The following is a 12,236-nucleotide window of genomic DNA, read 5'->3' on the forward strand; positions in this document are numbered from 1 at the left end:
ATGGCAGAAAAGCTGATTAACATTTTACTGAAAAGAATGCTCACATTCAGCACCTCATCCCAAAATATTTGTCTCCTGTAAAGCTGCAGTGTTTCTTGAAAACTTTGCTGAGTTGTTCTTGACAGGCTGAACAGCCTCATTTCTTAGCAAAGCCAACCAGAGTGGACTGTACTTAATATCTCAAATATAGCATTCAACAATTAATACTGTATGCATATAAACAGAAGTGCTTTCCTCACAGTAGAAGGCTTGCAGTCTTCTCCAGCAGGTACAGCTTTTATGTCACACAGGTATATTTCCAATTCAAAGCTGCTAATTTTCCAAGAGTGTTGTTGTTACTTACCTAATGTGTGAAACTACTTGCTGAGATCTCAGCAAGACAGACCAGAATGCCAAATAAAAATATACCTGCCACTGCTGGTTATCATGAAAGTTATCATGATTCTTTTTCCCTTGTTAAGGATTCAAAGTTTTTCAAAGGATTTTCCAGCAAACTCTCAGTGTTGCTACTGAGAGAAGCAAAGTAAACATGGAAGTCAAAAGACAAAAATATTTGCAAAGAGAAAAAGCCATGTAAAGAAACAGAAATAGTAGTGGTACACATTGCTGATGCATAATTCAGATTTTAGAGATTAATCTCAAGGCTGCAGTTACTGTGATACTGAGAAACTCCCAAACCTTGCAGTTAAGACACCTACACTTAGGCGAGAGAGATCGCAATGTTGAGACAGCAAGCAACAAATCGTGAAGTTGTCCAGCATGGCAAAAAAGACTTGAGATGCAGCAGAGCAGGCGCAAGGGCTAATCAACCCCTAATGAAGGGTATTGAATCTGAACCTATACGACAGCATGAACTGGTAGTGCAGAAAAAGCATGAATGTGGAGTAAAATCACAGTTCTTATTTTTAATAACTACACCTCAGTGTGACCTCATTAGCTGTTATAAGGTTACATGGATGCCACTAGCTCCAGAAACTGTACTGCTTGTTTAAAATATAGAAAGACAGGCAACAGCTGAAAAGCTGCTGTTATGTTTTTCTTGTTGCCATAATGATTCACATGTTGCAGGAGGTGTTAAAGGTGGAACTCAACAGACTTCAGCAGTTCTTCCAGGAGGTAAAGGTTTGTCGGCTTCCCCTGAATCCCGCGCTTGTTGTCCAAGGCATAGAGGCAGACGTAAGTCTAGCTCATGCGATGGATTTTGGTTTGGATTTTTATTGGGCTTTTTTTTTTTAGTATAAAGGGGGAGAGGGAGTGAGTGGATGCACTGAGTGGGAAATAATCTTACTTGTATTAAGCATGAGTCATCTGGTAAACTGACATCTAGCCTAATCCCCTTTGAACAAGCCGGCCTTTGTTGGAGGCAGAGGTGAAGAGGTCTAGTGGGGTGGGTGTTTCACACGTCTCACTTTGCACAGCGGCAGCAGCAGAGCTTTCAAACTCTCAGCAGCCTGCTCCCAGGTCAGCTGCCCTGCTGTGGTGTTGGGATTGGTAAAGGCACCCGACTTCACTGAGGCTGAGACCTGGTTACCATCCTGCTCAGGTAGCTCTTGGTAGCGTTTTTTTTTTCTCAAGTTAAGACTCCCCTGTCACGTACAGGAGCAGCTGAAGGTCTAGAGCCAGCTATCTTTTTGCTGAGGTGAGACTAGGCACATGACTGAGAACTCGTAAAATATTAAACATTCACAGTAACTTACCTGTGTCCATAAGCCTTATTAAAAATGACTTAAGAATAAAGGAAACAAAGATGCTCTCTAGTGTTACTTGACTGTACTTTGACTACAGTAATAAGGCTCAGTTATTAATTGTTTAGAAATGTTTTCATAAGTAATATGATGCCAGGAATAAGCTGTTCCATCTCTGGAGAAGGAAAAAGTATCCAGCCGCAAGAAAAAAACAAACCTGAACAGCCATATATATTACCAGTTATATGTGCCTAATTACAGCAGTCTGTGATCTATTTCTGTTCTCTGGCTCATTATCCACAGTGGACCTGATTCTAAGAGGTGTGCTGAACCCTTCAATTGCCTTTGACCTGTGATTCTCCAAGTAATTGCTATCCAGCCTTGATCTCACTGAGAACAGAGGTCTTCCAGCACCCCACAGGCTTGGGCCAATTGTGTATGATATAAGTCAGAAGAATTTGAAGCCTGCTGCTTCTCACTGCTTTCAGGCTTTTGGAAATAATGACTAATGGGAAGGTATCTCACCGTACAGTCATGCTATTTATACTGCACCAGCTTGGCTGGACAGATACAAAATGTTTAAATATAAGTATCTGAAGAGAGGGGTGGCTTTTTTTCATTTTTCTTATATCATTATAGGCCATTATCTTGCTATAAATATACGCAGCTTCTTGATTGAAATCTATATCAGTATAATCATGCAAATTAGATTTTTTAAGTGCTTATAATTACCTAAATTTAATTCATTTTAGTATCATCTATTGATTTTACTAGTAGCAAGCACTGCTCTCAGCTCTATCAGTAATGCATTATCTCACAGTAACCTTTCAAGCACTTACTGAGACATTTCAATTGGCAAAATTCCATATGGGGTCAGGATTTCATCATCAAAAATAGCTATTGCACATTGCAGAAGTGTAATGTGGCTAAGACAATATTTGAATGCTTGCACCATGCTTTGAGATGTTTGGATGAAAAGCAAGACACAGCTGTGTCTAGAACCAATTTTGTTCAAATTAGCCTTCATTGCACTCCACCACTGGGTGGAGTGGATAAGGACAGCAGTAGATCCTGTGGGGTGCTCATTATTTCTAGAAATCAGGCCATTAATTTACTGCTTTGGTTGTTTTTTCAGTGGGTGTCCCATCCCCCCCGCCCCCTTTTTTTTTTAAATGATGATAATAATACCACCCTAACTCACACAGGATTTGCAGTACTTGGCTCATTAATGCTTTTTGAAGCCCTTTGAGGTCTTCAGGTGGAAGCAGCTGTAGGGCATGAGAAGTCAGAGTTTATGTTTAAATAAGATAAATTCCACATGAAATAGATAGTGATTTTCAGAATATCCTGTATTCTCAGCCAGAGTGAGGTCACCAAAGAAATTAGACGGTTCTTTGTTTCCATAAAGATTGTGTAATTCGGTAGGGTTTTTTTCAGAAAATAATAGGATTGAAAGCTTTTCAATGCTTTACAGATTCTCATTAGATCATTACTTCATCCACTCAGTCCCATCCAAAATTTATCGTTAATAGACCTGGGTGAAAATGAAAAACAGTACGGAAAAAATTATCCATTCATATAATCTGATTATTGAGTGAAACTAATTGTCTGGAAAATAGAATTTCTCATTTTCCTGACCCAATTAAACAGTCAATAATATAAAGAATTATTTTTGTTATCAATGATGCTGAGCAATATTTAAAGATGGTACCTTTTTTTGAGGTGTTGCATTAGCCTGATGTTTTCTGTATGTGACACTGTTCTTCTCTCTCACCTTTTTTTCCCTGAAGTCATGTTCATATTTCACATCCAATGCTTTTCCATTAAAAATCTCCTTCATCAATGCAAATGCTCCAAGTGGAAACATCAATGTTATTTTTAAGGTATGTTCCTCCTCTAATCTTCAGTTCTTTTTGTATAGAAAATGTTCATCTGAAATTCACTTAATTTATGTTTTAAACCTTGAGCCTGAGAATTTGTGATTTGACTCTGCTGTTCACTTTTCCCAATTATTTTTGACACTAACACTTTCAATGGAATATGCTGAGGCAATGCACCGAAGTATCAGCTTTTTGATTGGTAGAGAATCAAATGACTTCTTGCAATTTTTTTTCTAGTGGAGATAACCAGGCTAAAACATGAAGTTTATATTTTGAAACTAGTTTATTTACCACGCTGGAATCAGAGGGCAAGTCTTAGAGAAGTGATAGTTCAGAATGACTGAATCCAGTAGCCTTTTCTATATGTCTCTAATAAATCAAAATACGGGAGGGTTAGAGACTGTGTTTGCTACACAGAACTAATTCTGCCCCTATCAGCCAGCATGGCGGAATGGGCTGAGGAAGAGGGAGGCAGAGGGAGCAGCAGAGGAGCCGTGTCTCATTGGAGTTGTGTGGAGGAACTGACTCTGAAATTAAACTCCGGTGTATTTGCCGGTTGTCACCTTCAAAACTTCAAAGTTCAGCATAATGCTGTGTCCATCCACAAAAGACAGAACATGCAATCTAAAGTTACTTTCAAAGGAGCAGAAGTCTTCCATAACAGTGGATGCTGTTTTCAGAGAAGTTCATAAAATAGCTGATGGATACAAAATTGCTAGTGTTGCCAAAAACATAATCTTTTGCAGTATCATGTTCCAAACCAGAAGCCTAAAAATTGAAAAAAGTAAATTAAAAAAAAAGAAAAAAAAAATTTCTAACCCATCTTGAATTACATTCACCTTTAGAGCAGCTGTGATTCTCAGGAACAGAAGTATGCTTTCCAGGTATTTTAGGGTGAGGCTAGCAATGTTAAGCTTTTCTGAACATTTAGAAAGCTGGTTCTTATGCTATTTCATCTGAGAATCAATGTTAAATAGACAGGCTCCTACTTACTTGAGCAACTTCAGCAAACGTTCATGATGGATAATGCATACATAAAATGATAAGCACTGATATCATAATTGTCTACTGACTCTATATGTGAGGGAAGGAGGGAACATAAGTAAAGAGAATAATATTTTTTTCAGGTTTAGGTATTAAGAATAATTAATTGGAGTTAAGATTGTCTCTAAATGAAAGAAAAATATAATTGGACTTTTTAAAGAATAGTTTGTTTCCTCAAGTACATATTTCATAGCATTAAATGTCTGTAAATTGGAATGCTTATATAAAAAGAATGTAATAAAAGAATAAAGCACTTAAAAATACCATTAAAAGTCACATGTATTTTAGATGAGGGGGGGAGGAGGAAAAAGTGAGGCTTTTGTTTTCACAGGCCATTTACTCAGCCATGGTTGAAGATAATCTCTTCATTACTTCTCCTGGCTACAATTAAAGACCCATTTCACTACAATTGTTGTTTGACCATCTCCACGGGGAGAGCAGTCAACACTGCATTGCTATTTGAAATTGAATTTGAATCATGTCATGGATAAAGTATAAATTCATCATAAAATTCCCCTTCAGCCTGCTGCAAATACCAAGTTGTGAAGCTTAACATTAGACAAATGCTGTCATTTGTGAAAAGGGATCTAGCATTAGGTAGACGTTAAAATGTCACTAAATTAGGATCCTACCTCCGGATTAAATTTTCAAACTCTAATAATTACATTGGAATAATAAGTAGAAAGACTGCAGCTAATCAGGGAGCGTTTGTTACCATCTCAGTGGCTGCCAAAACTGTTTCTGCCTATGTGTGCCATTTACTCTGTCCTGTTCTGACACAGAAAGATAAGTAGCAACTTTGAAGAAGAACAAGAGAGATTTACTCTAAAATGAACATAGCTATTTTGGTGAGGGAAAAAATCCAAATGAAATAGGAAGATATTTCTCTCTGGTATTGAAGGAGAAACCTGGATTTCTTGTGCAATTTTCACAGGTAGGCGATGATCTACGTCAAGATATGCTGGTTCTGCAAATTATTCGAGTGATGGACAGCATTTGGCTCCAAGAGGGACTGGATATGCAAATGATCATTTATAGGTGTTTATCTACAGGAAAAGGCCAAGGTCAGTTTTACATTTTGAATGTTACCTCTATTACATTACTCATATTTCATGTAAACAGTAGTATAAAAAAATCTTCCCTTTAACTGTTATTTTCATGGGTGTTGTATTTACCTTCCCCCTTAAAGAAAAAAAATTGTTTAGAATTTCTGTTACTCAGGCCCTAAATTGTGTTCTTGCCTGCTCCTGAATGTTCATTTTATTTATTAATTCTGTCTCTCCAGAAGAAGTACAACCAAACTCATTGAATTTTGTAGCTACTTAGGCTAGAATTTTCCAAAAGCCTCAACACCATCAGCTTGCACCAGATTTTTTAAAGTATCTTCACACATCAAAAAGAGAGCTTTGGACAAAGCTGGCCATAGCTACTAAAGTTTTAATCCAGTGTGATACTAGATGCATGTGGCTACGGAAAGTACCTGTAGTCGTTACAGCTTCACAGTGTTGATTTTGAAATATTACTCTTGCGATTTGTCCTGCTTAGGGCAGGCCTGACTCATCTGAAAGCTTTATTTCTGTTTTACAGTTGTTATAACAGAGCTGTAGTGGGGATACCATTTGCTTGCTAAAGAAATTTACTGACAGCAATAAGCTTACTATTTTTTACTGACTCTCCAAATCTTTTACTGAAAATAATCCTTGCACAAATAGAAGACTGATGTATCCAGATTACCTGCTGTACAGAAACTACCAAAAAAAAAAAAAAAAGAATTCACTGCTTTCTGAGCAGTGAATCTGAAGGAGTGATCTGAAGTGAATCTGAGAAGTGATCTGAAGGAGCTAGGAGACAGACATGGCTGGTGGTCCAGGCGACCTGAAAAAGATTCCTCCCTTTTTTGTAGGTGTGGTAGTCAAAACTTGAAGGCTTCTGCTTCAAAGGCAGATAATACGAGAATACCATTTATTAACATAATATTATAGTCTCTCTCATATACTAACACTTAATTTGATTTTTGACAAGAAAGATACAGGGATCATCTACAAATAATATTATCTGCCTGACGGTCTTTTTCTCTCAGCACCATAGCAGCAGAAAATCTTTCAGTGTCTGACAGATTTTCTTCACAATGTCTTTCCTTATGAGCTACAGAAGTGTTAAGATAATTGATTTACAGTTAATGACCAAGGATAAAAGGACTAAGGGACATGCCAGTGGCCCATACAGGGCATGTCCTAAAGTAGCTTTGTGCACCCATGTTTTGCAAGTCTAAGGCTAGCAACTTGCTCCATGGGTCACCTTTTCTACACAAGGGAGATAGGAGATGATAATTTCATAGTCATGGGAACACAAAAATCATTTTTCATACAAAAGTGAAAAGCAGATAAAGCACTGGTAGGATCCCACTTTCCAAGCATGGTATAGTAGAGGAGCCTATCACTAGCTGAAACTTAGAGGAAGCTCTTCCTGTAATGCAGAGTTGTTGGATGACGTGCCAGGGGACCACACACAGGCACAGGGACAGAAGGCTGGCAAGCCAGGTCTCAGCTCCAAAAAAGGAATTAAGTGCATGCAGTAGAGGCAGAGGATTCAAGTGAAGCATTGCAAAATGCTTGGCTTCTCTCTGTGTTTCAAAGTCCCAGTTTATGTCATCTTGGATCAGACTAATTTCTATACTATCTAGCATTCTTCCTCCAAACTGTGGTCAGCACCACACACTGCAGAAAAAATTGTGTAACATTCTTGTCTTTATATAACTTTATGTTTCATAGTAAATATCCGATCCTATTTTTTATAGATTTTTGTTGGTTTTGTACATATTTTACCTACTTTGAATCTTGTTAAATTGTTGGCCTTGTTGGTACCTTGAGGCAGTTATTTCCACAATGTTTTTATTTCTCATTTGATGAACTGCCACTTTTTACTAAGTGTCCTTTGTTTTTTGTGTCCAAAGAGAAAAACAATCCTGATCTATATTTTCTATTGCATTCATTATTTTACAAGCTTTTAAGCATGTATTTTTTCTGCATGGAATGATCCAAAAATAGGCAATATGTGTTGATGGTCTTCATATCTTTTTAAAGTTGAAGGTTTTTCACATGTACTCTTTTCTATCTGATTAGGATTGGTACAGATGGTGCCAGATGCTACCACACTAGCGAAGATCCACAGGGAGTCTGGTCTGATAGGACCATTGAAGGAAAACACAATTAAAAAATGGTTCCGTCATCACCATCCTCTGGAATCAAGTTACCAAGAGGTAACATTGTAATGAAGCTTATACATTTCATGTTTTACCATGGGAAAAAAGAAACCAAATGGCAGCATGCAGCAAAAACAAATGACTCGGACACAAGACAATTAAGTCACATGCATGGAAGCCAGGGAATTGATTCAAATGCCACTCTCTTTCTAAGGAGATATTGTTCTGGATCAGGTGTATTGTAAGACATTTTCTATAAAAATGTGTCATAGAGATATTTTGAAGTTTAGTAGTAAAGTGAAGAGAAGCTGAAGTAGAAATTAAGTATTAAACTCAAACCCACTAATTTTTCAGTTCAGCTGTCTAAATACTTTATATAAACCATGCAAAGTCTTGGTATTTTCTCTGTATTTGGAAATGACCATGTCAATACCCACAGTTTTAGAAAGCTGTTTTATCAAAACTATCTAGTCATATGATACACAATATCATGCTTTTCATATCCCATTTTATGATCCTATGTAAGGCATCTGATTTTTTGAAATTAGACACTGTGCATGAGCCAACAAATTGGAAATTTTTTATATCAAAACAGAGATTTCCCAAGGAAATCTTTCTGTTTATTCTTTGTTGTCTGAGCATGTTCTGAAGCCCATAAAAAAACCTTTTACTATTTGTGTTGCTGGGACAATTTTTAGAACCCTACTCCATGCCCACAGTAGATTAGTAGCCATAATTCTAAGTTTAAAGGGGAGCTTTGAGTGTTTACCACTCTGAATAAGAAGTGCTTTTATAACAGTTTATTAGTAGATACGTTTGATAAACTTTAGTAATTTTGTAATTATTCCATAGGTTTTGTTAATCCACGTTTTTAGTAAGAGCACTTGAATTCCTGGTGTATCATCTTGATTCAATTAAACAGGAACAATCTATATAGATTTTTTGTTTTACAAGTTTGTGTGTTTACAGTACTATGATAGAAGTGCAGCCAACATTTCAACTGAAAAGTGAGGTACTATTAGTTATTGATTAAAAACCTGACTTGCTGCTGCTGCTGCTATTTGTAAAAGGTACCATTAATGTGGAATATTTTAAAACCAATTTCTACCCATTTTCTTTCAATTTTTTAAACATGTAAAATACAGTCAGGTGTGATTGCATAGAGCATGCATAAAATTGCTACTCTACATTCACCTTGCACTCACTGGTGAACGAACCTTTCTCTTTCACTCCTTAATAATTTTTTTACTCATACAATACTGTTTCTAAGGTGCTCAAAAAACTCATGCAGAATAGGTTTTAATATCCTCATTTTACAGTTGGGTGAACAGAATCAGACAGCTTAGGTGTTTTATCCAAGGTCATCGAAGTAAGTAAGTAGTACAGTTAGACATAAAATTCTCCAAACTCTTGTGCTGTGGCCTAAGTTTTCCACAGTGACGTCATCTGTATCAGCCATTGCAGGTGGCACCCTGCATCTACAGGGAAATCCTCAATGCCTGATAATGACTTACCCTGGCTAATGTAGATTTTGTCCAAAAACATAAAGATCACAGGTTAGGATTGTTCAGGTTTCTATATGAATGAATCACTCTGTGATTAAGATTCGTGGGAGATCGAGACTTCTTTGTAAGAACTGCATTTGCAGTTCTTAAACTGTAGTAGGTAAGACTAAAAGAAGACAAAAGCTATTCCTTATGCTTTGGGGTAGAAGACTGATCATCGTTTGAATCAGGAATAACTCTCCCCTGAGAGAGGACACTGAATTTATGTGTTGTGAAAGAGGTTGGGTAAATTCTTCTACTAGGAGAAGTCATAGTTTTTACATACTTCATGCTGAAGTTATCAGAAAAATTGGAATCCACCTATGAGTGTCTGGTGAGCGGGTCATTAGCCTGTATATTTTCCTACATCTGTCATGGGCACATTTTTGGAAAAGAACAATGCCACAATATAATATTGTAAGGAGATTCACGAGATAGATCTGAATGAGCCAGCCTACTTACATGAAGCAGACTGACCATGAAAGTACATATCTCCACCATGTAGAAGAGCATCAGAGGAGTACGTTATATTAAACACGACTGCTAGACTGGATTTTGGTTTAATCACTCTCTTGAGTCTCTCTGCATGACACTAGGTTTGATCCCATAGTCTATTCAGATTTGCAGGTGCTATGAGCAGAAAATGATCTAGCCTTTCTTTGTTTCAGTTAATTTCTGTAAAATGGAGCTTAATTCTTTGGGCTGGAATATTGTGAGACTTGATTAATTAGGATTTGAGAAAGGCAATTGAGCTCTGGAGGAAAAAGACCCATGTAGGTACAGAACAATACAGTGGTGTAGAATAACCTGTCTTTGCAAAGTAAATGGTTAAATTTCTGGATTTCCAGCTAAATTCCAAACAATTGTTTTTACAATATGCAGGCAAGCTATTGAACAGAAAATTCAGCTTTCTGCCAAGAATCTTGATTTTCTTGGGTATGTTTCACCTTAGAAGTTTTCCATAAAATTCCAAATATCTGTAAAACACAAGGTGAAAGCCCCTTGCATAAAATTGTTCTTGCATTTTAACTTTGAAATTTGTGTATTATTTGTTTGAGTACCATTCCTGCAAGCACCCATCTGTTAAATTTTAGCAACATGCATAGTGTTTGTAGAACTATAATTTTTGCTTTTCTTGTTAGCATCACAAGTACATCTCTATATTTCTGGTAAGTGCTTTTGTTTTACTAACTAGGCAATACGGAATTTCTTTTATTCCTGCGCTGGCTGGTGTGTGGTGACCTTCATTCTGGGAGTCTGTGATCGACACAGTGACAACATAATGCTGACAAAGGATGGACATATGTTCCACATAGATTTTGGAAGATTTTTAGGTCATGCACAGACATTTGGAAGCATAAGAAGGTTAGTATCTATAGTAACGCACATATTAAACTTTAAAGCAGTGTTCTGAAGTTTCACAGTCTTATCAACATCCATGGAAAAAATAGAAATGAGATCATGTTTTTTTTCCTTTCTGAATTTTCCAAAACACCATCTTTTCATTGTTCACAAAGCCTCTACAAAATATGGAAATGTCCAGAAAAGGAATTAAAATGAGAAGTTGGAGATCCCCTTTTGGTCTAAAAAAAATATGAATTCTTTGGTCAGAGATTGAATGATGCAGTTCAGTAGTGACCAGAAAAGTAGACTGGCCTATGCCAAAAGAATTCTGACGTCCATTGTCTTTTTCTAGCAGAGGAGCATTCCTATAACAGATGCTAAACCATACATGTATCTAATTGACTATTTTCTTCCCATGTTCAGAGAAGAAACAAATTTTCCAAATAGGCATGGAGAATAATTACATTATGTCTCTGTGGGTAAAACTGCAAACTTTTTCATTATCTTTTGAAGATTTTATGTCTAACCACATTTAGTTCAGGGGCAGTTTTGCAAAGGTCCGATTTTACCTAAATAAGACTGTGATTTTTCTGTGTTTGTATCTGTCTCTGGTGTAAGTATCCCATGACAAAGATAAATGAAATCGTGTGATCATGTATTCTAGTTTCTAATGTGAACATACTATGGAGGAATGAATTGGGATCTAATAAGAATAGATAGGATAATGCCAGTATGTGCAAAACACAAAGAAGGTGTTATAGCAGAGTAGAGGATGGATAAATGATCCCTAATACTGACAAAGTGGTTAAAGTCGGGGGTGTGGGGAACGTCTTTCCTCCACGTTTCCTAATAATTTCCAGTAGTGGTTCCAGAATGAATTTTGAACTAATTGCTCTTTTCTTTTTCTTTTTCTTTTTCTTTTTTTTTTAAGCAGGTAGCTTTTGACTATTCTAGACTATCTTAGTGCATTAGACAGAAAAAACCAACGTGGGAGTATTGATATGAGGAAAACTGATGGGGCTAATAAGTACTTCTAAGCCAGGCAGTCAAAAGATTTAGTTGCAGTGTTCAGAATTACTGTCAGGCATTCAAGATATGCTCCCTGATTCCTATTTATTCTTTGTGGAAACAATAAAGCAGATCGGAGTAATAAAAAAATATACTTATGCACACTCTAAGTAAAGTTCTCACTCCAGCAAACCTCCTTCTGGAGCCCAATAGGAATTTTCTAGAGCAGTAATTTTACATGAGCAAAGAATTATCTGGTTTGACAGGATGAAGCAAATATGGGGGGGGACACAAAAAACAAATTTAAACAGAAATCATGTAATAACAATCATAAAAAAGATGTTAATTTCACTGGTTTACAACTCAATCATACCACACCTTCTTACAAAGTCTAAGAAGATGACTTAAAATATAGTCACTTCCATAAACCGCAGCCATTTTTTCCTGTTTCTCTATGCAGTATATTGCTTTTAAACTATAAAATAAAATAACACATTTTGGGACCTCCATTCCTGGGCTACCCTTTTGG

The 12,236-nt window shown here is 36.7% G+C and overlaps 1 protein-coding gene across 2 annotated transcripts in view; it reads left to right on the plus strand.

Annotated features, from left to right (window-relative positions):
• The window catches only part of PIK3C2G (phosphatidylinositol-4-phosphate 3-kinase catalytic subunit type 2 gamma), a 210,664-nt gene that overhangs the window by 128,376 nt on the left and 70,052 nt on the right, over nt 1-12,236 (plus strand). For both annotated transcript variants that reach the window (XM_064459408.1, XM_064459416.1), the window contains 5 exons: nt 1,069-1,176; nt 3,476-3,568; nt 5,544-5,673; nt 7,732-7,868; nt 10,551-10,720. In XM_064459408.1, the coding sequence (XP_064315478.1) occupies nt 1,069-1,176; nt 3,476-3,568; nt 5,544-5,673; nt 7,732-7,868; nt 10,551-10,720 (638 nt within the window). The remainder of the gene's footprint in view (nt 1-1,068; nt 1,177-3,475; nt 3,569-5,543; nt 5,674-7,731; nt 7,869-10,550; nt 10,721-12,236) is intronic.

This window comes from Phalacrocorax carbo, chromosome 1 (assembly GCF_963921805.1).
Source record: "Phalacrocorax carbo chromosome 1, bPhaCar2.1, whole genome shotgun sequence".
Classification (NCBI taxonomy): domain Eukaryota; kingdom Metazoa; phylum Chordata; class Aves; order Suliformes; family Phalacrocoracidae; genus Phalacrocorax; species Phalacrocorax carbo.